The sequence below is a fragment of the Neodiprion virginianus genome, chromosome 2 (genome assembly GCF_021901495.1).
Source record: "Neodiprion virginianus isolate iyNeoVirg1 chromosome 2, iyNeoVirg1.1, whole genome shotgun sequence".
In the NCBI taxonomy this organism is placed as follows: Eukaryota; Metazoa; Arthropoda; class Insecta; order Hymenoptera; family Diprionidae; genus Neodiprion; species Neodiprion virginianus.
This window is the reverse complement of record NC_060878.1, coordinates 27566490-27590153: the sequence shown is the minus strand read 5'-3', so window position 1 is coordinate 27590153 and position 23664 is coordinate 27566490. Positions and strand designations below refer to the sequence as shown.

At 37.8% G+C, this 23664-nt stretch overlaps 5 protein-coding genes across 11 annotated transcripts; all 5 read left to right on the top strand.

The window, feature by feature from the left end:
- Positions 1-1227: 1227 nt before the first annotated feature.
- LOC124298337 (protein SRC1-like) lies at positions 1228-3449 on the top strand. Of its 2 annotated transcripts, XM_046750202.1 has the most exons (4): positions 1228-1387; positions 1705-1884; positions 1936-2191; positions 2844-3449. In XM_046750202.1, the coding sequence occupies exons 1-4, from the start codon at positions 1318-1320 to the stop codon at positions 2902-2904; spliced, it is 567 nt and encodes a 188-aa protein (XP_046606158.1). In that variant the 5' UTR covers positions 1228-1317; the 3' UTR covers positions 2905-3449. The 2 variants fall into 2 exon arrangements, with proteins under 2 accessions (XP_046606158.1, XP_046606156.1); XM_046750200.1 differs by having other exon boundaries at positions 1705-2191.
- A 598-nt stretch (positions 3450-4047) lies between these two features.
- Positions 4048-7070, top strand: LOC124298338 (uncharacterized). 4 transcript variants are annotated; one of them, XM_046750204.1, is made up of 4 exons: positions 4048-4053; positions 6137-6284; positions 6348-6591; positions 6718-7070. In XM_046750204.1, exons 2-4 carry the CDS (start codon positions 6174-6176, stop codon positions 6927-6929), a joined length of 567 nt encoding a protein of 188 aa, XP_046606160.1. In that variant the 5' UTR covers positions 4048-4053; positions 6137-6173; the 3' UTR covers positions 6930-7070. The 4 variants fall into 4 exon arrangements, with proteins under 4 accessions (XP_046606160.1, XP_046606162.1, XP_046606161.1 ...); XM_046750206.1 differs by lacking the exon at positions 4048-4053 and having other exon boundaries at positions 6110-6284; positions 6372-6591; XM_046750205.1 differs by lacking the exon at positions 4048-4053 and having other exon boundaries at positions 6110-6284; positions 6351-6591.
- A 1919-nt stretch (positions 7071-8989) lies between these two features.
- On the top strand, positions 8990-10587 carry LOC124298339 (uncharacterized). Of its 2 annotated transcripts, none has more exons than XM_046750208.1 (4): positions 8990-9177; positions 9927-10018; positions 10108-10272; positions 10398-10587. In XM_046750208.1, the coding sequence occupies exons 1-4, from the start codon at positions 9106-9108 to the stop codon at positions 10486-10488; spliced, it is 420 nt and encodes a 139-aa protein (XP_046606164.1). In that variant the 5' UTR covers positions 8990-9105; the 3' UTR covers positions 10489-10587. The 2 variants fall into 2 exon arrangements, with proteins under 2 accessions (XP_046606164.1, XP_046606163.1); XM_046750207.1 differs by having other exon boundaries at positions 10102-10272.
- Positions 10588-15578: 4991 nt separating this feature from the next.
- LOC124298336 (EF-hand calcium-binding domain-containing protein 1) lies at positions 15579-17597 on the top strand. Its single transcript, XM_046750199.1, has 4 exons — positions 15579-15709; positions 16310-16424; positions 16505-16758; positions 16844-17597. Exons 1-4 carry the CDS (start codon positions 15624-15626, stop codon positions 17064-17066), a joined length of 678 nt encoding a protein of 225 aa, XP_046606155.1. The 5' UTR covers positions 15579-15623; the 3' UTR covers positions 17067-17597.
- A 2197-nt stretch (positions 17598-19794) lies between these two features.
- Positions 19795-23322, top strand: LOC124298332 (DET1 homolog). 2 transcript variants are annotated; one of them, XM_046750187.1, is made up of 8 exons: positions 19795-20337; positions 20614-20751; positions 20881-21025; positions 21118-21226; positions 21485-21677; positions 21821-22104; positions 22203-22409; positions 22552-23322. In XM_046750187.1, exons 1-8 carry the CDS (start codon positions 19930-19932, stop codon positions 22733-22735), a joined length of 1668 nt encoding a protein of 555 aa, XP_046606143.1. In that variant the 5' UTR covers positions 19795-19929; the 3' UTR covers positions 22736-23322. The 2 variants fall into 2 exon arrangements, with proteins under 2 accessions (XP_046606143.1, XP_046606144.1); XM_046750188.1 differs by having other exon boundaries at positions 22203-22435; positions 22466-22558.
- The last annotated feature ends 342 nt before the right edge of the window (positions 23323-23664 follow it).

Below are 23664 nucleotides of genomic sequence, written 5' to 3'. Positions count from 1 at the left end.
TTCAAATCTGTTCAACGTGAATCAGAAATCAGAAACGTCGGCTGCCGAACAGAGACTATTATAACATCGCTACGCCACACGAGTTACGTTCTGGAACGAGATTCAAGAGAATCGAGAGAAAAGAAGAACTCAGATGTACCTTAATTAACTCACATTTCCCGGTAAAATATTTTTTCTACTCCGCAAAAATGTCGAGTTTCACAATGCCAATTTTTTTTATACATTCCCAATACACTGCCAAATATTTTGTAAAATGTATAGCAAAATCAAAGGCGTGACATAGTGAGAAAAAAAAATTACAGTGTTTTTTCGCTGAAAATAGCCTGTTTGTAATGTTATAACAGTCAATTACTCCTTTTTTTTTTGGTTATCTTTTCCATAATAAATAATATGTTCAGCGTTGATTAGCTTCTCTCCTCTGATAAAACTTGTACTGGTGAGTCTGCACTGTACGAATGATTATATATGACGGATAAAACCAACTTCTAACACAGAACAATTCAATAAAAGGCCTGAGAACGAAAAACGTTTTTGTCCCAGAATATTATCTTCAAAAATTTATCGCCAGCGAACAAAAAAATAAGTGCACCTGAAAATTGTAGCACACTTTTTTCACAGTTCGAACTATGTTCAATAAAATTTCCTAGCGAATCGAGTAGATCCTAAGGAAATTCCTTCGATCGCGATTTGCTCTTGGGAGTCGAGAATCGTTTGGGACCCAAAACTATGGAAAATTCTTCACGAGATCGTAAGAAATGAGATTCTGGCATCGAATTCGCTAATCATCGGCCGATGACCGGACCGTTGCGCCGGGAATATCCCTTATATTCTCTATGTCCGAAACCGAATGATCGGTTACGAAAGTCGATGATTATAAAAACCGGATCAGCAGCAGATGGTCGCTATTTTCGATTCTTGACATTTATTGAGTATAAAACAAACAAAAAAATAACGAACGATCAAACAAAAATAAACAAGTCCAGCATTCAAATTTCATTTAAATAAAATACAGGCTGCATACTCCTTTCCACTCATTATCGTAAATCAACGCCGCGTCTCGCGGAAGACGTCATGCGTCGAATATATTGAAACGCATGCTTGATCATATCCGAATTCTTTATTTGTCTAGATCGTTTACCGTTCACCCACCTCTTCCTTTTTTCTTCTGATCCGTAAATCAGTAATTCCATCATGGAATCGCGAATCGAACGTGCGAACTTGTCTATAAATATGTGATAGCCATCCTGGATCTGTACAGTTTTATCCAGCGTCTTCAGTGATATACATCAGCAGTAACGTGACGATTTTGTAATAAAAATGTCCAGTTATTTCGTCTTTGGTTTGTTAACCATCGCCGTCATCGCTTTCAGCGAAGCAGCCCCCTACGGTACGTGCAGTTTTAGTGAAAATTGTATCATCAGTTGATATCGGATTGCTGCGTGAAAGCGATTTCAAGAAAATAAAGCTGCCTCGGTCATTTAAAGCTTATTTAATATGAGAAATTTAATACGGACTGCTATCAAGTCAATTTTGATCATTCAATAAGATGTTGGTAACCAAAATTTGTAGAAATTTTGTAAAGGCGCTGACAATTTGAAACCATTTATTATTTACATATTCCAGTCTTATTGTCAGCTTCCATTATACGTTATACGTTATCATTCTTGAGACTTTTGCGGATATCACCTAAACTTTTGTCTGTAGGTGGACAGGATGATCATTCGATTGACGGAGGTCATCAAGACCACGCGATTCATGAGAGCAAAGACCGCGACGAATCCTTGAGCAGTTACAAGGAAGATCACGAGGAGCCCGAAATCCATAAAAACAAAGATAACGAACGCTTCTCGGACCACGAGAGCAAAGGCCAGGAAGAATATCAAGGCCACAAAAGCGAAGATCACGAAGAGTCCGAAGGCCAGAAAGAATATGAAGGCCACAAAGGCGAAGATCACGAAGAGTCCGAAGGCCAGAAAGAATATGAAGGCCACAAAAGCGAAGATCACGAAGAGTCCGAAGGCCAGAAAGAATACGAAGGCCACAAAAGCGAAGATCACGAAGACTTCGAAGGCCAGAAAGAATACGAAGGCCACAAAAGCGACGATCACGAAGAGTCCGAAGGCCACGAGAACAAAGACCACAAAGAACATGAAGACCACGAAGGCGAATATACAGAGCATATCAAACACGGGTGAGATTGAAATAAAAGCGTACAAATTTTGTAGCTACCGTCGTTTTATGATTTTCGAATCAAAATTTCAGGCAGAACTGCGACGGAAATCGAACAATAAGGGAATTTTCATCTCAAATCGACCGATTCTGGATGTTTTTTGACCTTGTATTTTTTAATTGACTGAAATTTTTTTCACGTAAAATATGACTGAAAAAAATATACCCGTATTTGGTCGTTGGTTGGAAAATAGTAATATATTATCGGGTACCATCTACCGTAGAGAGATGTTCAAAAATGCGTTCTGAAGGTAACGGGAGACACTTTCTGAAGTCTAGTTCTGAAGAAATATATTTTTGTAGTTTCTATGAACAATTAAAATGTTTATGAGATTATTTCTCACAGTATAGCCATTTTTTGAAATTCTCAAAAAAATATCATCGCATTCGTTATTCAACTCTCAAGATGGGAAATTGTTTTTAATCATGGAACGATTTTTGTCAATTTTTTTCTTCAAAAAAGAATCTTTCGTTACTCTCAAAACGAGTTTTTGAATATCTCTTAACTCTAGGAATGTTGTCCTATAAGAGAAATGAAAAAATATGGTCTAGTAATTTTTTCTCCTTGTACTACGTATTTGCAATATTATTTCTCATTTTTTTTTTATTTTCAGCGATGGCTTCTCGGCTGTTTCCGATCACATTCACGGTGGAATCGCATCTCCGCTTTTGTAGTCGCTTACTGTTCCCCACTCCCCGACTGAAGTTCATCTATGAAGCACAGCGCCCTCTGAATAGGACCGCACAGCCAACGAAACGGTTCTTTAATTTCTTTTACAAAAGAACCGAACTAATTCCCATTTAAACGCACAATTTTTCATGTAAAACGTTTGCATGAAAAATTATGTCGAAAACAACGGACGTGTTAACAAAATATCGACACGCAAGCATTTCTCCAACCGATGTAAACAACGTGTATGAGGCTGGCCCTAATGAGAGGTTTGCGATTTTTTTTCGTGGCTTCAGCCCTTCGGACAATAGCGGCCCTATTGAGAGAGTGAACTGTAGTACCAAAGGATGGGGGCTGTGGAGGAGTGAGTGGTTCAAGACGTCTCAAGAATCGAAACAAAACGCTGCTGGCAACAGCCGATCTTGATCACGATAACTATATAAAATAAAATACTCGGAGATAATAATAACCACGATGATTATTATCAATTTTGTGTTTTTTCTCTGTACTTTTGGTATATAAAAATGAATTAATAAACTAAGTTACGAACGAACTGAATGTCTATTTCTTCTTGATGCTCGGCAGTATCTTCACGGTTGTTTTATTATACTGTTGTGTAATACAAAAATGATTGAATTATTATTAATTAATAATGGTGAGGTAACGAATCGTTATTAACATTTGATATTACCCGGTTCTGTTTAATCGGTGCTAAGCTTGAATTTAATTACGGAAATTGGAAAAATCACGCAGTGTCTGTGTCGGCATTACCGAGGAACAGTAAAGTTGAAAATTAAATAGGTGGTAGTGAGTCTTTTTCAATTAAAAAAATAAATCGAACTGCCTCTAACTTATCGATCATGGCGTCAGGGGCTCCAGCACGCACATGTACACCCACCTCGAACCAAAAACTCCTCATTATTTAGCCACGTGAGCCGTTTATGCTTTCTTTCAACGACGACAATGAGCGATTCGATACGTGCGATCTGTTTATAATCAAATGCCGGATCCCTACGCGAAGCAGAGAACCGGGCGCCTCTAATATATGTATCCACACCTACCTCGTATTCGACTTCAAATTGACGAACTCCCCCCCTCGTGCCACTGTTGTTTGGATACCGATGTCTCCTTAACTATCTTGAGCACTTCCGATCGTCACTATGTCTACAGTTCGACTGAAAATTCTGAAAACCAACGCGCTACCCCCTCGCATCATTTCTGCCCGATTGCAGCGCCCCACTCGGGTGGCTGATACGAGAAACTTTTGACTGATAACAAGGGATCCGTTGTTCTTACGTACCTCATTAAGTATCTCTGTTTTCTGATTTTAACCAAGCATTTCTTCCTTTGTATTAACATTAATTTGAACGTAACATTGTTTTTTTTTTCTTACACAGGGAGTTATTTTAACTAGTAGAGTAATAGTATTTTCATTCCGTGTTCTGTTGAGAATTGAAAAATCTGAAATATCTAAATACCGAATCATCGAAGATTTTAAATTTTGTGAATCTCTGGCTTCGTGAAGTTTCACCAGTTTAATCTTCATCTGTTTTGGAATTTCGATACTTTTGCGTTCGGAATTCTGGTCATGATGATTTTTGGTTTTACTGATTTTTTACACCCACTTGTTGTATAAACCGCGCAGTGTGAGTATATTTGAATTTCTGGAACTTTGCTCGATCGTAACTTTATTTATTGGAATTTTGATCTATCGGTACTTTAGTTTTCGGAACTTTGCTCTATCGTAACTTGAATTTTCGCAATCGCACAGTTTTTCATTTCACGTAACTTTCGAATATGTTTTAGTTTTCCATTGTATTGTTAAACCATTTTGCTGATAATTATCGCTTTGTTCGAAGCACTAAACCAGAAACTACGAGTTATAGCTAGACGTAAATAAAAAATATCCTGGCTTGTTCAGAAACGCCAACGTCGCGTTGCTTCTCATTGATACGTAATTAGTAAACAGGAAAGCAGTGGATGTTTGACGTGATGCGTACGATTTGTATAGAAATTCGAGTACAATTTACTGCGAATGAATGTGCTGTTTGTTAAAAATATTTGGTATATTTCATGGTATCCAGTGACAAGCTCATACGCGAATTATTGATGTGGTTGCGTAGAAGCGAAGAATTCAGTGTTGAATTTAGTCGAGAACAATAATACACGTATTCTTTCTCACCGTTCAAGGTTCCTAAGGATAAATAAATCATCTGCAAACATAGAATTTACAGTGAAGATTTCTCAGTATTTGCAAAATAGCTGTTCAACTAACTTCTTGCATTTTGCTGTCCAATGTGAATACTTTCATTATCCGACAGTCTGTTGATTTTTCCCTAACTTTTACAGAGTGGAAGAACAAACAAATTTCTAACTCAAACGGATAAGAAAAAATCTGCCTCAGGCGATTTATTGTTGAGAATTCGAGAATATAATGTTTTAGTAGCAGGTATACGGTATGCATGGACAATTGTTGCTGTTCAGCGATACTGCGTCACTAATTGACAATGATTTCTGAGTTACTATAAACAATTGCCGTCGTTAGAGAGCTGCAAAAGTAAATCCCCAGTCAGTGTCTGATGCGAGTTACTTACCTTACATGTTTGTCAAAGCAATGGCATGCCACCTTTATACATTCCATGCAATCATCCGGTGGGTATAAAAGTCCAGGTCTTCGTTCTACGACACTGCAGACTGCGTCAATAATCGATCAATTGCATTGTGATCGTTTTTCAATCTACAAAGCTTAATTTACAGGAGAATATCCGAGTCAAAAGAATGAAGTATTTTCTCGTCTTCTTCATCGCCATAGCTGTAGGGGTATGTTGAAACAGATTTTTTCGATTTTATGTGTTATGCATCCCTGTTTGACTTTCGAAACTCGTGCACGATTCCAGATAGAGTCTCGATCTCTGAGCCCATATTCAAGTTTGGAAGAAGCAGGTGAGTTTCTTTTGCCATTTTCACACCCATATATGGAAAATGCTCCGTTTCAGCTCGTCGATAATCTTCACGTAATTCTTGCAAATAGTTGCACGGAAAACGGCGATGCCCAATTTTTTGGAACTCTTGTATCGTTGATCATCATATTTAAAATTCATTGTTCACCAAGCGTCATCTTTAACCAATAAATCTCTTTCAAATAGTCAGAGCGCACTCCGAGCCTCCAATAGAGAGTCCATTCGACATTTCGACGATAGAGATGCTGCCAGCTACAGAAGACACTAACTCCTTTAGTGGCGCACCCCTAAGGGAACCGGAAAACGATATAGAAATGAAAATTACAATTGGGCCCGAAGATCCGAGGTCATTTATTATCTCGCAGATTGAAAAGTTTGAAAAATTGGCGACGGAATTTGCGCAAGCAGATCACGGAGAACAAGCGGTGAGTTAATTATTGCCACATTTTTTAATAGCTTCAAATAATCTGTCAACGTAAAAACTTCAGCAGCTCCCAAATCCCGATTTGCAGACAGAGTGGCTGAGCCAGAAGCTCAAGTTCATTCTGGATGAAGTTTCTGCAGAAAAAAGCTCGAGTATCAAGCCCACCGTCAACAGTATCGCTGAATCGAAAACCCCGTCTTTGCGCGTATTAGAAACCGGCATCAGCTTCACGAACCTTGTTGACTCCGTTGAAAAATTCGAAATCTACGACCAGGACCGCCAAGGCGATGTCGGACACGTGAAATCCAGTGCGTGACTAAATGCGTAGGGCTGATAATAATTGTCTTCTAATTTTACTAATTGACCTTATTACTGATCGTCAGATTTTAGGGTTCGAGTCAATGACGCCTGAAACAAATTTTCTTATTTCTCAGGGTATGAGGATTCATCCGACCCTATTTCTTCGATTCAGGACCGTGTTCCTGGCCTAGAGGTCATGGATTTTTACAGCAGTGATAAGACGAACGAGACAAATTTTTCCGAGGAGCTGGACGCAATTCTTTCCGATCTACAGAACCAGGTCGACAGGATGCGAAAGTACTTCGAGAGGGTTTGCAGGTCAGTGATTCTTGACCGAGAAGAATAAAAACTGCGTCAACTCCGGAAAAGAAGAAAATAAGGTTATTAAACCGCACGATTAGAGACCGGTTTTTTCTATAATATCCGAACTGTCATGAAAATATTTTCAAGTACACGGAGAAAAATTTCATTTGTTATAGTAAGTAGAAAAATTGAATAAAACAGGTATCGTTAAAAAAACTGGTTCAATATTGTTGGAATTACGAAAAACGAGGTACGCGTAAACATTTTGCGCTATCGTCGATATTTTTTGGTAATTGCAACGCAAAATCGGTTTGTTCGGTTTACTCTACTTCTTAGTTAAATAAGGCTTTAACGTCAATTTATTGTTGCACAAGCATTGAATTTTTGCAACAGTTACAAGAAAATAAAGCAACAGTGATCGTAATGAGAAAGAATAGTAACGGATACTAGACTTTCTGGTAACAGCTACAAAACTAATTATCATTTTCTACCTAGAACTGTATTTTTCGATTGTGGTGAAAAATGAAAAGAGTTAAGGACTGAGCGGTAACCGGAACTAAAAATTTCTCTCAGTGTAACAATTCATTACGTGCAGTTCGATTTTCATCAGTCTTTTCGAATTACTTTGGATTCGATGCCATTTTCGTCAATGACAGAAAATAATTTTTCCTCGAAAGTTTGCCAAAATCTTAAGAAAAGTTGGAATTCCAAACACAACTCAGTTAAATTAGAATATAAAAACAGGCTAAAAACAGTTGAGGGGACTCTTATTTTCCACAAGGAAATGGATTTTGATTTCAATTGTACCCAAAGCTGACTTTGGCGCTGATTCCACGTCGACCGTGAGCCAGCCTAAGAAGATCTCGATGCCGATAACAAGCGAATGATCTGCTAGACGATTATTATATCTAACACCATTTGAAACTGCAAATAATCACGTACCCATACACGTGTATTAATTATTGTACATGCACTTGATTATATTCATCTGTCTCTTGATGTTTTTCGCAAATGATGCAGAGTGACGAAAAGTATCTTTAAAAAAAAAAAAAAAAAAAAATCAACAATCAACGCTGTATCAGTTATACAATAAATATAAAGCATTCGACATTGCAGTGTGATTTCATTATTTCGGTCCATCGGTTAGAGGAAATGAGACCGGGTCTCGGGCTTTTAATATTACCAAACTTAACTTCGAATCAAACACGCGAACAATACCCGATAATCTGACTATCGCACTCTGCTTCTGTTAACTACAAATCGCACAGCCGCATTATCGTAATGTACTTACGTGCCACTGAGTTGTACAGCACGAGTTCGGTAACGTGCCAATGTAAATCGGTCCTAAAATCATCCTGGAACCAATCCATCGTTACTTAGATTAACATTGTTCATGTTTTACAATTATTCTAATTACGAATTTGTTCTTCGTGAGATATTTCTACACTGAAAACAATCCGTTCGTTACAGTTATTAGAAAGTTATAGTAAAATGAGTATCGTCACGATATTAGTTTGCATATTGTTGAAATTAAAATAAAATGTGGTGCAAGTAACTGTTTAGTTTTAATTTTACTTGTTGATGCTACATTTCCGGGTTATTTTAGAGTTGAATCTGTGCTTGGTTAATTTGGTAAATATTTTTTCTAATTAAATAAGCCTTTAACATCAGTTTATTCTTTGACCAACATTAAATTATTGCAATGGTAGGAGCAACGACATCGAAAACAAGAGTAAAAAACATCAATAATCTTCTTGCTACAACTGCGAAAATAATTTCCACTTTGGAGCCAGAATAATATTTTTCTATCATGTTAAAAATTGAAAACAGTTAATGACCGTACATTAAATAACCATAACTCGAAATTTCTCTCTCTAGAAGCGCAGAGCTTTTTTAGAGCGCACACATTTTTATTTACGTATTCATTTTCTGTTTCGTGCGAGAAGAAAAAATCAAAGACTGACAGCCTGCGTGTTCCTGTCATTTCCTTTCCGAGCTATTTTCTTTATCACCTGCCGAACCCCCCATTTCTGGGTGATACGAAGCTGCCGGTGCTGCGAGTGTTGATAAATTGCCGCTTACAGGTCGCTGCAGATGTAAACCTGGTTTTATTGTCGGTGAGTTGGAATCGGAGCGCGGCATTCTGCGTGATAAAATAACCAGACGAAGAGTTATTGGCTTGTGTTTGATAGTGGATTCCGACCAATCAACCTCACACGATGTCGTTTTTCGCACGCCAGCCCAGCGTTCTAATCCTTAGCGTTATGGTACTAGGCGCCATGAATGCTCAGGTAAATCTGATACCACCTTCATCGCGTCGTTTCACCCCTCGTGAAAATCTTTAGCTATAAAGTAACAGCGATCTGTCATTGGCGGTCGTCGAAGACGAACGAAATCAAAGAACACGGTCGTCGACACTGAATATTCATTTGACAATGGTCAAACACACTGCACTGAGAAAAATTATTCGTATCAATTTGAATTAAAACACAAACACAAACAATGACGTGATCCACCAGCCCCACACAAACATGGAGGGTATCCGAAGACCCTTTTTCATTTTTCATCTCATTAGAAAATACGATTTGCAAGGATCCATTTTGCACAGGATTCTCTCTCTGATTTAGCCAATATGTGGGATGAGAATGTACATTTTTTCATTGCATTTGTCAAACAAAAACAATACAGTTGAGAGTAGTTTCGTTACTGGAAACAATGTCTTCGAATGATAATGATGGACAATAAACTGATTGTTAGGGGGATCAAAACCACGTAAGATCAACTGCAAACAGGTAAACATTATTTTTCCACAATTGCATCCACGCACACAGACAACCGTAAAACAACCCAGATATATCTGTAATACGTACGTCACCCTTAATTAATGCATTTTACGGATATTATGCGTATTTTAGACGGTCACTTAGACTTTATCTATACCGGCGTGTTGTATCTGAGATGTAAAAATGTGATTGTCTTCATCGTTGTTTCGAACTCGAATGCCGCGGTTGACTAGAAATCTGTGAAATCAAATTTTCAGGTTACGCAACGATCCGGATTTGCGAATCACCGGCTTTCGGACCAATATCGAAGACACAAAGCGCAGCACGATCACCCTGCGCGTACAGTCGAGTGAGTTGCATCTTGAGCTCATCCTTCATCTTATTTTTTTCATGTAACAGAAAATATTTCAATCGCTCTTGAATTGTTTTCAATTTTAGCGTGCTCGAAGAAGCCAGGAGAACGCTATCGAATCTCAGCCCTGCAGCGAGACGCTTTCTCTTCAGTCCAACGATACAGAACACGATAACAAACTTAAATAGCAATACGAACACTCAGGGAATTCCGACTTTCGGTGACAGCATAGAGTCCGATCAAAAATCGCCGTAAATAGTTAATTTGACAGTTTATACTGGTCCTGAAAAAAAATCAAAGCCCTGTGTCGACGTTCAGAATACACTTAGATATTGAACATTTTGAATCCAGCTTATTCACGGATTTTTCTTCGTAGGCAAATACTGGGATACGTCAATCCTCACACGGGGGTCGTGGAATATGACCTCAGAGGACATGTGAGGAAAATTACCTTCTTAATAGGATAACGCAAAGCAGCCCGAATTCGGAAGCGAAAATTGACAGATAAGCTAATAATCGGTTGACTGTACTCTCGTTACTGAAATAAACGAATAAAGAGCATTGAAATAACCGTAATTATACGCTGAGAAAAATTTCATTTGTTACTAATAACAAAAAAACTGTCTTAATGTTGTTGGAATTATGAAAAACGAGGTACGCGTAACCATTTTGCGCTATCGTCGATCCTTTTTTGGTTATTGCAACGCAAACTCAGTTTGCTCGGTTTACTCTACTTTTTTAGTCAAACAAGGCCTTAACGTCAATTTATCGTTGCACAAGCATTAAATTTTCGCAACAGTCTCAAGAAAATATAGCAACGGTGATCGTAATGAGAAAGAACAGTAACGGATACTAGACTTTCCGGTAACAGCTAGAAAACTAATTTCCATTTTCTACCTAGAACTATACTTTTCGATTGTGGTAAAAAATGAAAATAGTCAAGTATAAATAGTTATCCAACGATTTGCATAATTTTTTGTGATCAGACTAGAAAAAAATAACTGATCTGGCATTTTGTGGAATCGAATAAGCTAAGAGATGAAACTGAAGGAATCAGACCTTTTACCTAATTAAAGGCAATGTATCATCTCCAAACCATATCGCTGTTTGTAAACATATTTGTATTATACAATAATGTTCGACAAAAAGGATTCCAACCGTTTTCAATAATGAATAATAAATTGTCGAATTCAACGTTTTCGTCTTGAAGGAAACACGCATCGATGCTGTTTCGGGACGGAATATAAAAGGGTATGCATAGTTTATACCGACGATTGTTACTCATCTCGTAACCATGCTCATAGCGAATTTATTCAACGACTCGTGTTCCTCGAATTTCCGGTATATCGCTGCAGTTATTGAGAGTTCTCAGTGACAGGTATAATCCGAGCCACGCGACGGTGTATCGCATTTTCCATACAAAGGAGAAAAGAATGAATAATTAATAAACGATATCGGCAATGGGGAATTTCTTTTGCGTATGTTGTACAAACAAAGATTTGGATCCTTGGTAATTCTATTCTGTTTGATCGATACCCGGTGGTTCGCATGAAAATTGTCCCACCTGGCAACCGGCTGTTGATAAAACTGAAGTATAACCTAGGAAATTGGTGAGTATTTCGAAGCGTAAATTCGATTAATTTCACACCTTGTACGGACATGTAGAACCGCCAGGTGCTACGATCATCGTTTCGTCAATCACGAATCAATTCCAGAGCTGATCATATCATTGCACAATGTCTCAAGTCCCTCGTCTTCGGATGTTCCCTTCCAACGAGACCAATCGAAGCCATATTGCGAACACTCGTATGCCGAAGTAATTAGAATTGAAGTTGATTTTTTCACCCCTCGTTAATTTCACCTCTGTATTTTCTCAGGTGCTTATTAAATTATAATACGGGTTTTTGAAAAATTTGAGATTCCGAAACCGCATCAATCCCATTCGTGCTGTGATACTCGTTTGCTCTGAGATTGTTGATTCGAACATCAATCAATGTCAGAATGAAATCTACTCTGCCTTACAGTTGACAATGGTAGTATATGACTTACGTGTTTCTCGTTAACTTTTATAAGTAACTCTATACAACCCAATTATATATGTATGTCATTTGTTCCTAAGACTTGGGAAAGTGAGAAAATTAAATTTACATACAAGGTCTTTCTGGCAGAATATACCTTTTAAATTAATATACAAAGAATTATCGGAATACCGATAGGCAAGGGAAAAGAAACATTAAATTAAAATAACAAAACCACGCGATCCCGATGACTCGCATACTCTGATAATCTTGACCGAAATAAGCTTTATACGTAGATTGAAACTACCGGAATGATTCATTCTGTAGAATATCGCATGCCGATGTGATAGCTATTCTTGTTTCAATACACAATGTCAGGTTTACGTGTTTTTTCTTTCCAGGGCCAAGGTATAACAGACTATGCATTGGTATATATAAGTAAAAAAAAAAACTTCGATCACAGGTGCGGAGAAAGGTTTCAAGAACTTGAAGAAGGTAAGAAATTAAAGGTAAGATATATAGATGCACTGATTGATTGATTGATCAAATGGGGAATAAAGATCTCGATCCGAGTTGAAAGTTTCGGGAACTCAGGCAAGTCACTATACATATAGCCTCTTCTTCTTCCGCTACCTCTTTTTATAAATGTTCAATTCAATTTATTCATACGATCAGGCTCGTAATTTGCCTTATTTGTTATTGCCGTACCAGAGCCCGAAGCTTATCAAGCTCGTGCATGAAATCTTATGCGAAAGTAAAAGTTTCCCTTCATTTCCTGTTGCACGCAAAGTGCACTCGGGCATGCATGAGTGGAATGTACGACGAAACGAAGGTTGTTTCACATCAGCGAATATATCTGTATGTGATAAGGCGGAGATAAAATCAGGGAACGCTAACTCCGATTTGAACCGAGCGCTAATTCTCTTTGATAAATGTCGAAAAGAGTTAAATTTCTAGTCTTAAAAATAATTATTGGTATCATTTCCCCAGCTTCTGAAATAAGATATGTTGAAGACAGTTTTTTTCACCTAGATTATTCTTGTATATAACCAGATTTCATTGCAATTCCGGTTTGAGTATTCATGGATTTTTTATCAGCCGTTAATAAATGGGAAAAAACACTCTTCGCAAGCTTAAGCAAATATCAGGGCCAATCCGAATTACAAACAGCTGCATGAGCCGAAGTTAACCAGGCAAAAGTAACAACGTGGCGAATCTGATATCCTATGAGAAGGTAAAGCCTGGAAATCGGCTCCAGCCAACAAAAAATTGCTTGAAATCAATTTTCGTGAGCTTTTCTTGGCAGGTATAATATTATATTTCATCTTCCCTCCGTAACATTCCGTGCTGATCTAGGCTATCGTTTTCTACGCTGAACATAACGTATAGAACGACTTAATTAAAGCACACAGGCAATAAGAAATAGCTGGAAATAAAAAAGCTAGTAAAAATTTTATCCGCTCGATTGCTTCATTTCCATAGCTATAAATCCTAAATCCATTCTACATACTAACTTTTAACGACATTCCGGAATTATTCTCGCATACGTATAAGATGTAGATCCAGCACGTGTAAAACATTTTTAAGCAATATGGCCGACACGCAAGACATCAGCTGATTGCTTTGGTTGTTATAAACGAGTATCACGGCGTGCAAAAATTTTTACTAGCTGATCGCCCATGATTTTGTAACATCAAGTTAGTAGAGAACAAAAAGTGAGAACACAATCTACTTTTATAGTAAAATACGAATCTTCTCGATTAGGTTATGGTGCATTTTTTACCACAAAATGGCGCTGCTGACGTGCTGCACCTGAATAGGAATACGGGAGTCGAAATATTTTAGCATTAATGACCTGTCATGTACCTTGTTTCAGACTTAATTATAGACTCAATTTTACGGTAATTGCATACTGTTGTACATATTTTCTATTTTTTATCTGGATTTCTGCGGTAGTATACATTTCTTCTATAGATAAAAAAAAAGTCTCGGAGGATCATTCCTTCTGCTTTAACACAAAATGTGTACACTTAAGTTTATGCCTGATAGAAAAAACAAGTTAAAAGAATTAAAAAATGTATTACCGCCAATATTTTTGCAACCTCGACGCCTTACATACTAGCAGGTACAACGGTGCGAGGACATATTATAACCACCTGTCATTCGGCCCTTTTACGTCGATATTTTATCCTACATTTCGTTTCTTTTCCTCACTTATATGACCATGAGGCAGCATAGAGGTTATGTTTTGTCGATAATTCGATTCTCCCTATCCCCTCGTATTATACTCATAAAATCAAGGAATATAAAGACATCCATCATGGCGAAGAAAAAAAAAAAAAAACAAGATCCATTCATCACGACGCGCGGTTATATAATGCTCTTGGAATAACTTGCGCGAATTTTAATTTATAGATATTATTCACCGATCCTGGCGATGGTAAATTGACCCAAATAAATTATTTACATGCAAGAATTTTATTCAATTATACTGCGTCTTTAAAAATGAGCCCACCGTCTATGAATTGAGAGAAACCAAAAGTACTTGACTATAGTATTCAATAATAAAAGTCCAATTTATAGCAAATTGTTTTACTCTCTGCAAGCTTCATTCAGTATAATAAAAACCGGATATTTCGCCAAACGTCTTATGTGGCATGATGTTCTTATAGAACTCACCTGAAACGATCAGCTGATTACGTTTCTCAGCGCCATAATGCTTAAACGCGTGCTTCTGTGTTAAGTTAGAACCTCGTAAACGACAAAATGTTGAATCGTATTAAAACATATTCATTTTGATATTTGCCAATGAAAATTAAACATTTTACTGTCTTGGATACGTGTTTAGAATTTTATTTTTTCAATCTTTCGATGTTTGAATTTTAACGCAATTTCAATTCGATCCAATTTGTAATAAGCGATTCCATCTCTATCCATTCTCATCGACTTTCACGGCCCGTAAGTACGTGAATTTTTTAGTCTAAAAAATCAACTCGGGGATCTTTTTTTATGGAATTTAAGGCCCTACAAGAATATGCCTTGAAATTTTTTTTATCTCAAACGGTTTAAACGTCACAGCATTTTTGATGAAAAAAAAATTGTTTCGGGCGTTAATTATTTAAATAAAGAATTTTAAACGGCCAGCGAGACCTTTTAAAATTTTTAAAACCTTTTAAAACATTTTTCCAAATGTGAGATTTTTTTTCTCAGTAAATAGATCCTTTTAAGACCATAGATTCGATAGGTTAGTTTTCTTGACTCACCCTAAAGAGCATCCTTTTATTCCTCTACTCGAGAGCGGAAGTGGCGTGTCCTGCTCTTCGCCCTTATCTAAACGCATGGCTCTGTGTAACAGGATGTCTGGAAAAGGTAGCGTAACCCCTTCGGGACGTCCTGGTGGGAGTGGCGGCGTCGACGTCGGCGCCGGCGCCCGCACCTCGATGACGGGACGGGGAGGCGCGATGGTGATGAGAAGCGTCTCTATCTTCCTGGCAAACGGTCGTAAGGCGTCGGTGGCGTCCAAGCGAGCTCAGGCATCCTCCTCGAGTCAAACGGCCACCGGAGGTCGTCGACGACGAAGGAAAATGCCCGAAGACGGTGGCGGAGCGAAGGGCGTCACGCTCACGGCGAAGGTCTTCGACACTCTGAAAAAACGGACGAAATTTTCTAGGTGAGAAATAGGCGACGGGCAATTCAATCGGATATCAAATTGCGAATGATTATGATTCATTAGGGCTGATTTCTAGTGATTTTGGTTGGTTGACTTGCACCTAATTATCTTCTGATTTTCACTGATTTACAATATTGCTCTCGGTCTGAACATCATTTCACAGCGTTCTCAATGATTCTCAGGGATTTTCGGATCCGATAGAATCACTGGAAATCACAACAAATTTCTCAGAAATCATAGGGAATCAATGGAAGTCACGTACCTAACAAAGACAAGAGTCTATGGAGCGTCAATGAATTCAAACCATTTGGCATTTATCGCAAGACTTGCAACCGGTTTCCATGACTTTTATCGCTTGTCCCGCGATTTCGTCAGAGCTATCATACGATTTCCGGTGATTCGCAATGATTCCGAATGATCAAAGTTATCTCGATGGGTTCGTCTTTGTGCATTTTAAATAACATTTTAGATATTCGAGTTTATATCATTAACAAGTTTATTTCTAGCTGTAGAATTTATGACTTCCTTGATTGCATGGCCTCTCGGAATTACGACTTTAAGTTAAACCTGCGAGCTTTCGAACGTCTTCTGCTTCTTCAGGGCGGAACTTGAGGCGCTCTGCAAGATCTACTGCAAGCTGATAACAAGTCCAGGTCAGCACGCGGGGCCGACGACGATAATAAACGGAATGCCTTCAACGGCGCAGACCATCGAGGTGAAGAGACCAGAAACAGATCATCGATTCCCTGACCGTGATGAGGATCTATCGGCGGGTTACGAACAACTCTGTTTCAGGGAATAGACAGGATTATATTTCGGGAATTGATGCACAACACTTTCGACATCCTAACGGAGGACACTCTGATCGAGCGAATGTTTTGCTGCTGGGATCGTGATAGCGAGGGTGCAATTCGCCTCGAAGCCTGGATCCTTGGTCTCGACGTATTTTTGCGCGGTACTCAAAGAGAGAAGCTAGAGTTCTGCTTCCGGATTTACGACCTCAACAACGACGGCTACATCACCAAAGACGAGATGTTTCAGTTGCTCAAGTGAGTCGGACTTGGAATATATTGATCGGTCAAAATGGTCGTTTCCTCACTCATGAACGTCGATGGGAATTTCTTTGGTTTTTAGGAATTGCCTGATCAAACAACCCAGCGAAGAGGATCCTGACGAGGGCGTCAGAGATCTGTCGGAACTAGCTCTTAGGAAGCTGGACGTTGATCGGGACGGAAAAGTCTCATTCCAGGACTATGAAACCGCCATAAAGGAAGAACCTCTACTTCTCGAAGCCTTCGGCCAATGTCTACCGACGGAAGAAAACTGTGTCAGTTTTCTGTCGACTCTACAGCCTTGAACTACAACAAGCATTCGATGGTGAAAAGTCCTTCAAATTGATCGTTCTCGGGGACCGAGATTCGATCTGATTTAAGTGATCGAAAAGACAATTTTGGAACACTCTCGAAAAATTAAACTCAAAATTTACTAAACTTTTTACGTGTTCGTTGTTCGTAATGAGTTTCGCACTAAGCCTATGTATGTGAGTTAATTCTAAGAAGGTAAAATATATATATATATATATGGATTCAATTTTTCAAACTTATAACACTTGGTGTAAGCAGAAAAAGAACAGATTCTTAGACGGGAAAATGTGCTACTCAGAGACAGAAGAACCAAAATCGTTGAAAACCGAATTATCAATGTAAGTAAATACTCGAGAATAAATAAAAATAGCTTAACGTCCCAGGCCCTAGAAATAAGATCAAAAAGAACTCCCAAATAACGAAGGTTTTTCGTTATGAAAAAAGTTGCAGAAATTCTGTGATGACCATGTCAAAGTTCAGAACACAGTTCTTTATGACTAATAGTTGAACTCGAAATATAAATTTCCGACCAACGCTTGGTGAATTTTTTCTAACATTATTATTTAAACTGGTCTTCATGCTCCAATTTTCCGACACACGCACGTACATTCATGCCAGTTTTGTACACGCGTTAAGCAAATCATCATGAGCCATCACTCTACGTCGAAACAAATCAAGGATGATATACGGGTACTCGAACTATCCGGATTTGAAGTTTCATAACGGACGGATCTGAATAATTTGTACATCCTAATATTCGAATAGTGCGGATCCACGTGTAAGCACTAATTTTTAGTATTCCGATCGAAACTCATCGTTATGGATAGTCGTGATTGGATTATTGCCTCCTTTTTGCACCGTGGTCGATTTTAATGCGAGTCAAATATGTGAATTGTAATATAACGTAACTAATATATAAATGTTGGCGAATTTTCCCGAATGTTACATAGTATTCAAAATATAGTACTCATAAAGTTACGCGATCAGGGATATATAACTTGACGCGAGATCCAATCGAGGATCTTAATAGTGAGCTTGTACAGGCAATTATTGACGTGCGTGTTCTCCCAACAGTCGTAAACTTTGTAATCACGTTGTGCGTGCAACAGATGCGGAATTACATTGAACTTACGTCGTACGATTGGCTTATCGGAATCGTGGGTGAGACGTAACATCGCAGCTGTTTATCTCACTTGTTCACCATTGAAATTGCACTTTCCTTATTGCCTGCAGCGGTAAATGCGTAACATGAATACTTCTCTACCGCAAACAGCCACGTAAGTCAGGGACGATAATTTATTCAATAGTACTCCGTCACAGAAGTTAAATAATGTGCTCCAAAGGAATTTGCATCGTCAACGTCTAATTCTTGCATCAGGGACTTTAAACGAGCAGAGATTGTGGGCAGTTTCTTCGACTCTTCGTTGTTGCGCCAATTTTTTCCTCTGAAAGTAAAAAATATTAATAATTACAACTATTGTTAGAACAATGATCAATCACTTTCACGATTGATGATTCGTAAAAGACTCGTCTGTATTGTTTACTGTTTAACTATTTAACAAGATGTCGTTCAAGTAGTTATATGATGGTTACATGTTACTTTAACGTAGAAAACAAGTTTTTTCTAAGAGTGAGACACCTTCGATTAATTCGAATAGTTTTTGGTAATAGTTATTCAAGTACCTTTGAAAAGGAATGACAAATTTTTGTTAGTTTAAAATATGAAATAAGATCACTGTACAAATTGTTCTGATTTTCATGTTAAATCCTTTTGTGAAATTTGGAAGGTATCGTCTGAACCATAACAGAATTATTTTACTTTTAACTTTTCCTGATTTTACATTGATTCTTATAGGAAACTCTCAGGTTCATGCATATAGCAGCAGTGATTATAAGTAAAATAACTCCGGTATAATTAATACAATCACTTCCAAATTTTATGCAAGTGTTTTAAATAAAAGTGAGAACAATTCGTATAATTTTTGTATATCTTAAGTCATAGCGCTTGGTTCCGCGAGTACACACTGATTTTTTTGACAAAAAAAATGTATGTAATTTTAGAGCTGAACCCCGAATTTTCGAGAGTAAAACTATCATGTCATTTCAATTCTATTCACTTTTATCAGTATTCAATGATGACGGAGACGGCGATGAAAGATAAGTATTACTTTTCACAAGGTTTAACTAGATACAGACCAAGAAATCGATCAGTAATTTTTCATGGATTCGAGCGTCTGGTTCATTTGTTTTTAATTTACAGCGTTTTTTTCTACCTACAAAATTCGTATTCCATACCAACAATTCTAATGAATCACTTCAGCCTCTTATTGTTTTGACCAAACGTTCTATGAGTCTTCAATGATGTTGGAACGCTGCAATCCCTTTCGTTTCACTGAGAAAGCCGTTTCAATTCAATAATCGATAACTTGGTAGACTGGCTGATCTAGATTACTCAAGTAAATACCTAAAGAAAAGATTCGGCTATTCCGGCATGGAGATAGAGATTTAGAAAAAAAAAACAAAAGAGAGGCTTGTTTGAATCATATATGTATTACATAAATGGTTTGAAACTTTGAATAGTCGATTAGGTCGATTAATAGCAACACGCGCTCATACTACGCTGAGATTGGCTCAACTCACTTTTTCAGCAAATTACGGGGCAGAGCGAAAGAGACAGTTGTACTGCGATCGCCTGACGCCACCTTCACGCTCGATGGATTGCGTCACGTGGCTTACGCGTCAAACTCAAATTCCGTTACGTCACGAAAGTGAGGTTATGTCTTGTACCGCGAAACAGGGATTGTGATTAGGAATGAGCCGAGATCAACGCAGGCCTCCAACTCTTCGACTTAGATAATGGCAGGAGCGGAAGGGCGGCTGGAATTTGTGGCTGAACAATGTCCAATATCGCCGCGAAGAATCGGTCCCCAGAATATAGTGGTTCGTCTGCGTCGACGGGAGATACTGGGCTGCAGATACCCGGGTAGCCACCCTATCGTAACGAGGCAATTCTACCAAAACGTATTCCCAAACTTCACCGTAGTAAACGTCGAGAAACCTCCCTGTTTTCTGAGAAAATTCAGCCCTGACGGCAGGTACCTCGTCGCTTTCAGCTCTGACCAAACGTCAGTCGAGGTTTACGAGTACCGCGGAGCATCCGCCGCAGCCGCTCTCCTCGTCGATTGCAACGGCGAATACGTTGGGCATAAAAATGACGAAAGAACTTTTCGCATCAGGAGTAGCATCTTCAACCAATTTTTCAAGGTCCAGGCTTTTCCCAGTAGTCTATACAATACCTAAATTTAGTAATTCTACTCTAAGTCGCTTGTAATTATCAAGGTTCTCATCATGCACATGATTCACCATGTGCAAACACCTATGTCAAACGAATCAGCCTATACAGAGAGCCATTTCCCGAGTATTACCAAATTTCCATGGCACAGCCAGTACGTTATTTTTCATGGCTTGTCGCTCCTGTTCAGTTTAATTTTATACACAGCCTGGGCTTGTTTCTTTTCTTACTCAGGCTTTTTTTCCTAGGCCAAATGGATCGTCAATGTTGCTCAAAGCAATGAACAGCTTAATCGAGAATGCAGTCTGTTCACGGAGGATGGGCGTTATGTGATCGTGGGATCTGCTGCTTACATACCAGACGAACTACGTCCACACTTCTATCAGGTAACAAATGTTTCTCTGAAAAATCTTTCAATTGAATTGTATGGTCGCTTTCACATCATTTGCTCACGTGTATCATTACAGCTGTTGGAAAGATATTTATCTAACCAGTTAATTGATTTGTTTTTAAAGATCTATTCCAATAACGAAGCGTTAACACCAAATCCTAGATCTCCACTCGAAGACTACAGTCTTCATTTGGTTGACATTCGCACAGGACGACTATGTGATTCTAGGCAATTTAAAGTAGATAAAATTTACCTGTCGCACAACCAAGGTGATCTTCATAGCTATAAATTTTCACTTTGCATCTAGGACCTGAAATCAGATCAAGCACATATTTGATTAATAAATGTTCTACTTATGTAGGTTTATATTTATTCAAGGACATCTTGGCTGTACTTTCTGTTCAGCATCAAACTATACACATATTTCAAGTACTGGATGGAATGTTTATTAACATCAGGAGAATTGGCAGGTAAAATTGAGCTTGATATTCGTAATGCAGGCATGCATTTTCACAGAAAAATCTATTCTCACCCTTAGAATCGTCCGAAAATCAGTCAACTGTTACAAAGTAAAACATACTCATATAATTTGCAAACTCAATTAGTGTTTAGTCATTCCGTAGGTAAAAATTTGTTGAACTACATAGGTAACAGGATGATGTGCATACACTTAGATACACTAAATAAAGAAACTTCATTATTTTACAAAGAATAACACTCGATTTTAGATTTTGCTTCGAGGATGATGGATATCTAGTCACTGCTTCTTGGCCTACTGTAAATTATAGACCTTTCAGAGATGTCACAATAAACAGCCTGAAGCATAAACTGCTTGTGCACTTATTCCAACGGGCTAAATATATCAGTGACTTGACAAAGGATCCGTATGAACTACGCCGATTTTATCAGTATTTCGATCAGGTAGCTGAGACCCACAAAACGTTATGTTGAGAGTTTACAGTCAGAATAATCCATTCAAGACTTTCAATTCTGTAGCTAAGTTGAGCCCCTAACATTATTGTTCATATGTAATGTATAGCATCTAAGAGCCCTTTATTAATCAGTTGAAGGCTCTGCGCATGTGGAAAATGCAATTGCTAGACACAAATCATATACTGGTAAGGTATGCTAGTGAGGAAGTTGCAACACTACAGGCAAGTGAGCCAAATGCTCAACCAGCCCTTTTGGTTATCTACGACATGGTTACTGCCAAAGTTTTAGGCGCTTACGATAATACATCTACTCAGCTGTTGACACAGTTCGAAAATTTTAGCGATTTTTTTCGAAATCCAAGGGTGAGCACTGACCGACAATACATATGCTCACCGTCAAACAATATTTACTCGAGGTAAATAGAAACATTAATCAATCGTAAATAATTTCTTAAAGGAAAACAGTGCGTAAATGGAACTACATGGATTATTTTTTGATTCTATTTCTGCATAGACTGATACAGCACAGGTTTAAGCAGACTATAGTCAGCGCGCGGTATGGTGGTCTAACAGAAGCAACAAAAAGATTGCTTGCTCAATTGCCAATTAGTGCTCAATCTTACTCCACCTCTCCTTACCTTGATTTTACGTTGTTCTGTTATGATGAAAAATGGGTCTCGCTGATGGAGCGGCCAAAGGCATGTGGCGAGCATCCCATACGGTACGTTTGTTCAAGCAGTATAATTTATATATATATATATATATATATATATATATATATATATATATATATATCTATAAAAACATAAGCATAGATCAATTTCAAGAAAGTTAACATACTTGGACATTTTTTTAACTTTCAGCTTTTACGCCAGAGATTCTGGGTTACTTAGGTTCAAAATTTACGCTGGGATGCTGGGCCGATTGACGCCAGTGGTTGCTAGAAGACTAGTTGCGTTCATATTTCACCCTAATGATCCCTTTGCAATTTCCGTACAACGAACAAATGCTGAATATATTGTCAACTTTCACGTACGACATATTTAACAAAAGCTCTATTAATTCTAACTTGTACATAAAAATTAGTTATCAAGTTTGATAATATAAAATCGAAATAAAAAATACGTGAACAATACTCTGTTCAATTCTGTGATATAAATTGTCTTGTTCAATATTGTAATTATTTGTAATATTTAGGTGTAGAATATACATATGTATGATATTTGTATTAATACGTCTTTTACTCGAAGCGGAAATGTTAAGTAAATAATATGAATTTTGTACAAGCAGTAGTGAAAATAAGTTTTGCAAATTAAGTTATAAACAACGTTTTACACAACGTGCCTGATATCGTTGTCAATTATTTGTAGTTAGTAAATGCATCAAATATTTTCTTTCCAAGTCCTCAGTTTTAAGTCCAAGAAATAAAACACTTACAATAAACATGTAAATATAGTTGTAAACAGGTATAAGTGTAATTGACTACTTGGGTTAAAAATATCATTGCATCAACTACTCTTCATCTTCTTCATGTACATGTACATAGACTGAAACAATTTGTGACATACCTTACAGCTTTATCGTCATAATTCTGAGGAATAAAAAATATACTAAGCAATAAAGTGTCTGCCAGTTATTTCTCAATCATTCCATTCTCTCGGGTCTTTCCATTTTTTTTTTTTTTTTAAAGTTACTAGGTCTGAATCCTGGATTGATTGTACGAAATCTTACAAAATGAGCGTAATTCACCGATGATGACCATTTAACATCGTGTTTTCTTTATGTCATTCAGTTTACCATCGCTGTGAGAACCTGATAACGAATTATAAGGTAGAAGAAAAAAATTTTTTTTGCCGTCCCTACAGTAATAAACGATAACGAAATATTTTTAAATTGACAATACTGATTATTTCGTGATGTATTGAATTGTGTCGAGTCATTACAGATCTAAAATTGAATCAATATACAATTGGCGA

What these genes read in the sequence shown, in the direction of transcription:
- LOC124298336 (XM_046750199.1), top strand. Translation starts at nt 15,624, where the DNA reads ATGCCCGAAGACGGTGGCGGAGCGAAGGGCGTCACGCTCACGGCGAAG. An exon ending in AAACGGACGAAATTTTCTAG is followed by an intron (nt 15,710 to 16,309) that starts GTGAGAAATAGG and finishes CTGCTTCTTCAG; the next exon opens with GGCGGAACTTGAGGCGCTCT. An exon ending in GAGATGTTTCAGTTGCTCAA is followed by an intron (nt 16,759 to 16,843) that starts GTGAGTCGGACT and finishes TTTGGTTTTTAG; the next exon opens with GAATTGCCTGATCAAACAAC.
- LOC124298338 (XM_046750204.1), top strand. Translation starts at nt 6,174, where the DNA reads ATGAAAATTACAATTGGGCCCGAAGATCCGAGGTCATTTATTATCTCG. An exon ending in CAGATCACGGAGAACAAGCG is followed by an intron (nt 6,285 to 6,347) that starts GTGAGTTAATTA and finishes TAAAAACTTCAG; the next exon opens with CAGCTCCCAAATCCCGATTT. An exon ending in TGTCGGACACGTGAAATCCA is followed by an intron (nt 6,592 to 6,717) that starts GTGCGTGACTAA and finishes CTTATTTCTCAG; the next exon opens with GGTATGAGGATTCATCCGAC.
- LOC124298339 (XM_046750207.1), top strand. Translation starts at nt 9,106, where the DNA reads ATGTCGTTTTTCGCACGCCAGCCCAGCGTTCTAATCCTTAGCGTTATG. An exon ending in CACCCTGCGCGTACAGTCGA is followed by an intron (nt 10,019 to 10,101) that starts GTGAGTTGCATC and finishes AATTGTTTTCAA; the next exon opens with TTTTAGCGTGCTCGAAGAAG. An exon ending in GAGTCCGATCAAAAATCGCC is followed by an intron (nt 10,273 to 10,397) that starts GTAAATAGTTAA and finishes TTTTCTTCGTAG; the next exon opens with GCAAATACTGGGATACGTCA.
- LOC124298337 (XM_046750200.1), top strand. Translation starts at nt 1,318, where the DNA reads ATGTCCAGTTATTTCGTCTTTGGTTTGTTAACCATCGCCGTCATCGCT. An exon ending in CAGCGAAGCAGCCCCCTACG is followed by an intron (nt 1,388 to 1,704) that starts GTACGTGCAGTT and finishes TTTTGTCTGTAG; the next exon opens with GTGGACAGGATGATCATTCG. An exon ending in ACAGAGCATATCAAACACGG is followed by an intron (nt 2,192 to 2,843) that starts GTGAGATTGAAA and finishes TTTTATTTTCAG; the next exon opens with CGATGGCTTCTCGGCTGTTT.
- LOC124298332 (XM_046750187.1), top strand. Translation starts at nt 19,930, where the DNA reads ATGGCAGGAGCGGAAGGGCGGCTGGAATTTGTGGCTGAACAATGTCCA. An exon ending in TACGTCCACACTTCTATCAG is followed by an intron (nt 20,752 to 20,880) that starts GTAACAAATGTT and finishes TTGTTTTTAAAG; the next exon opens with ATCTATTCCAATAACGAAGC. An exon ending in TTACCTGTCGCACAACCAAG is followed by an intron (nt 21,026 to 21,117) that starts GTGATCTTCATA and finishes CTACTTATGTAG; the next exon opens with GTTTATATTTATTCAAGGAC.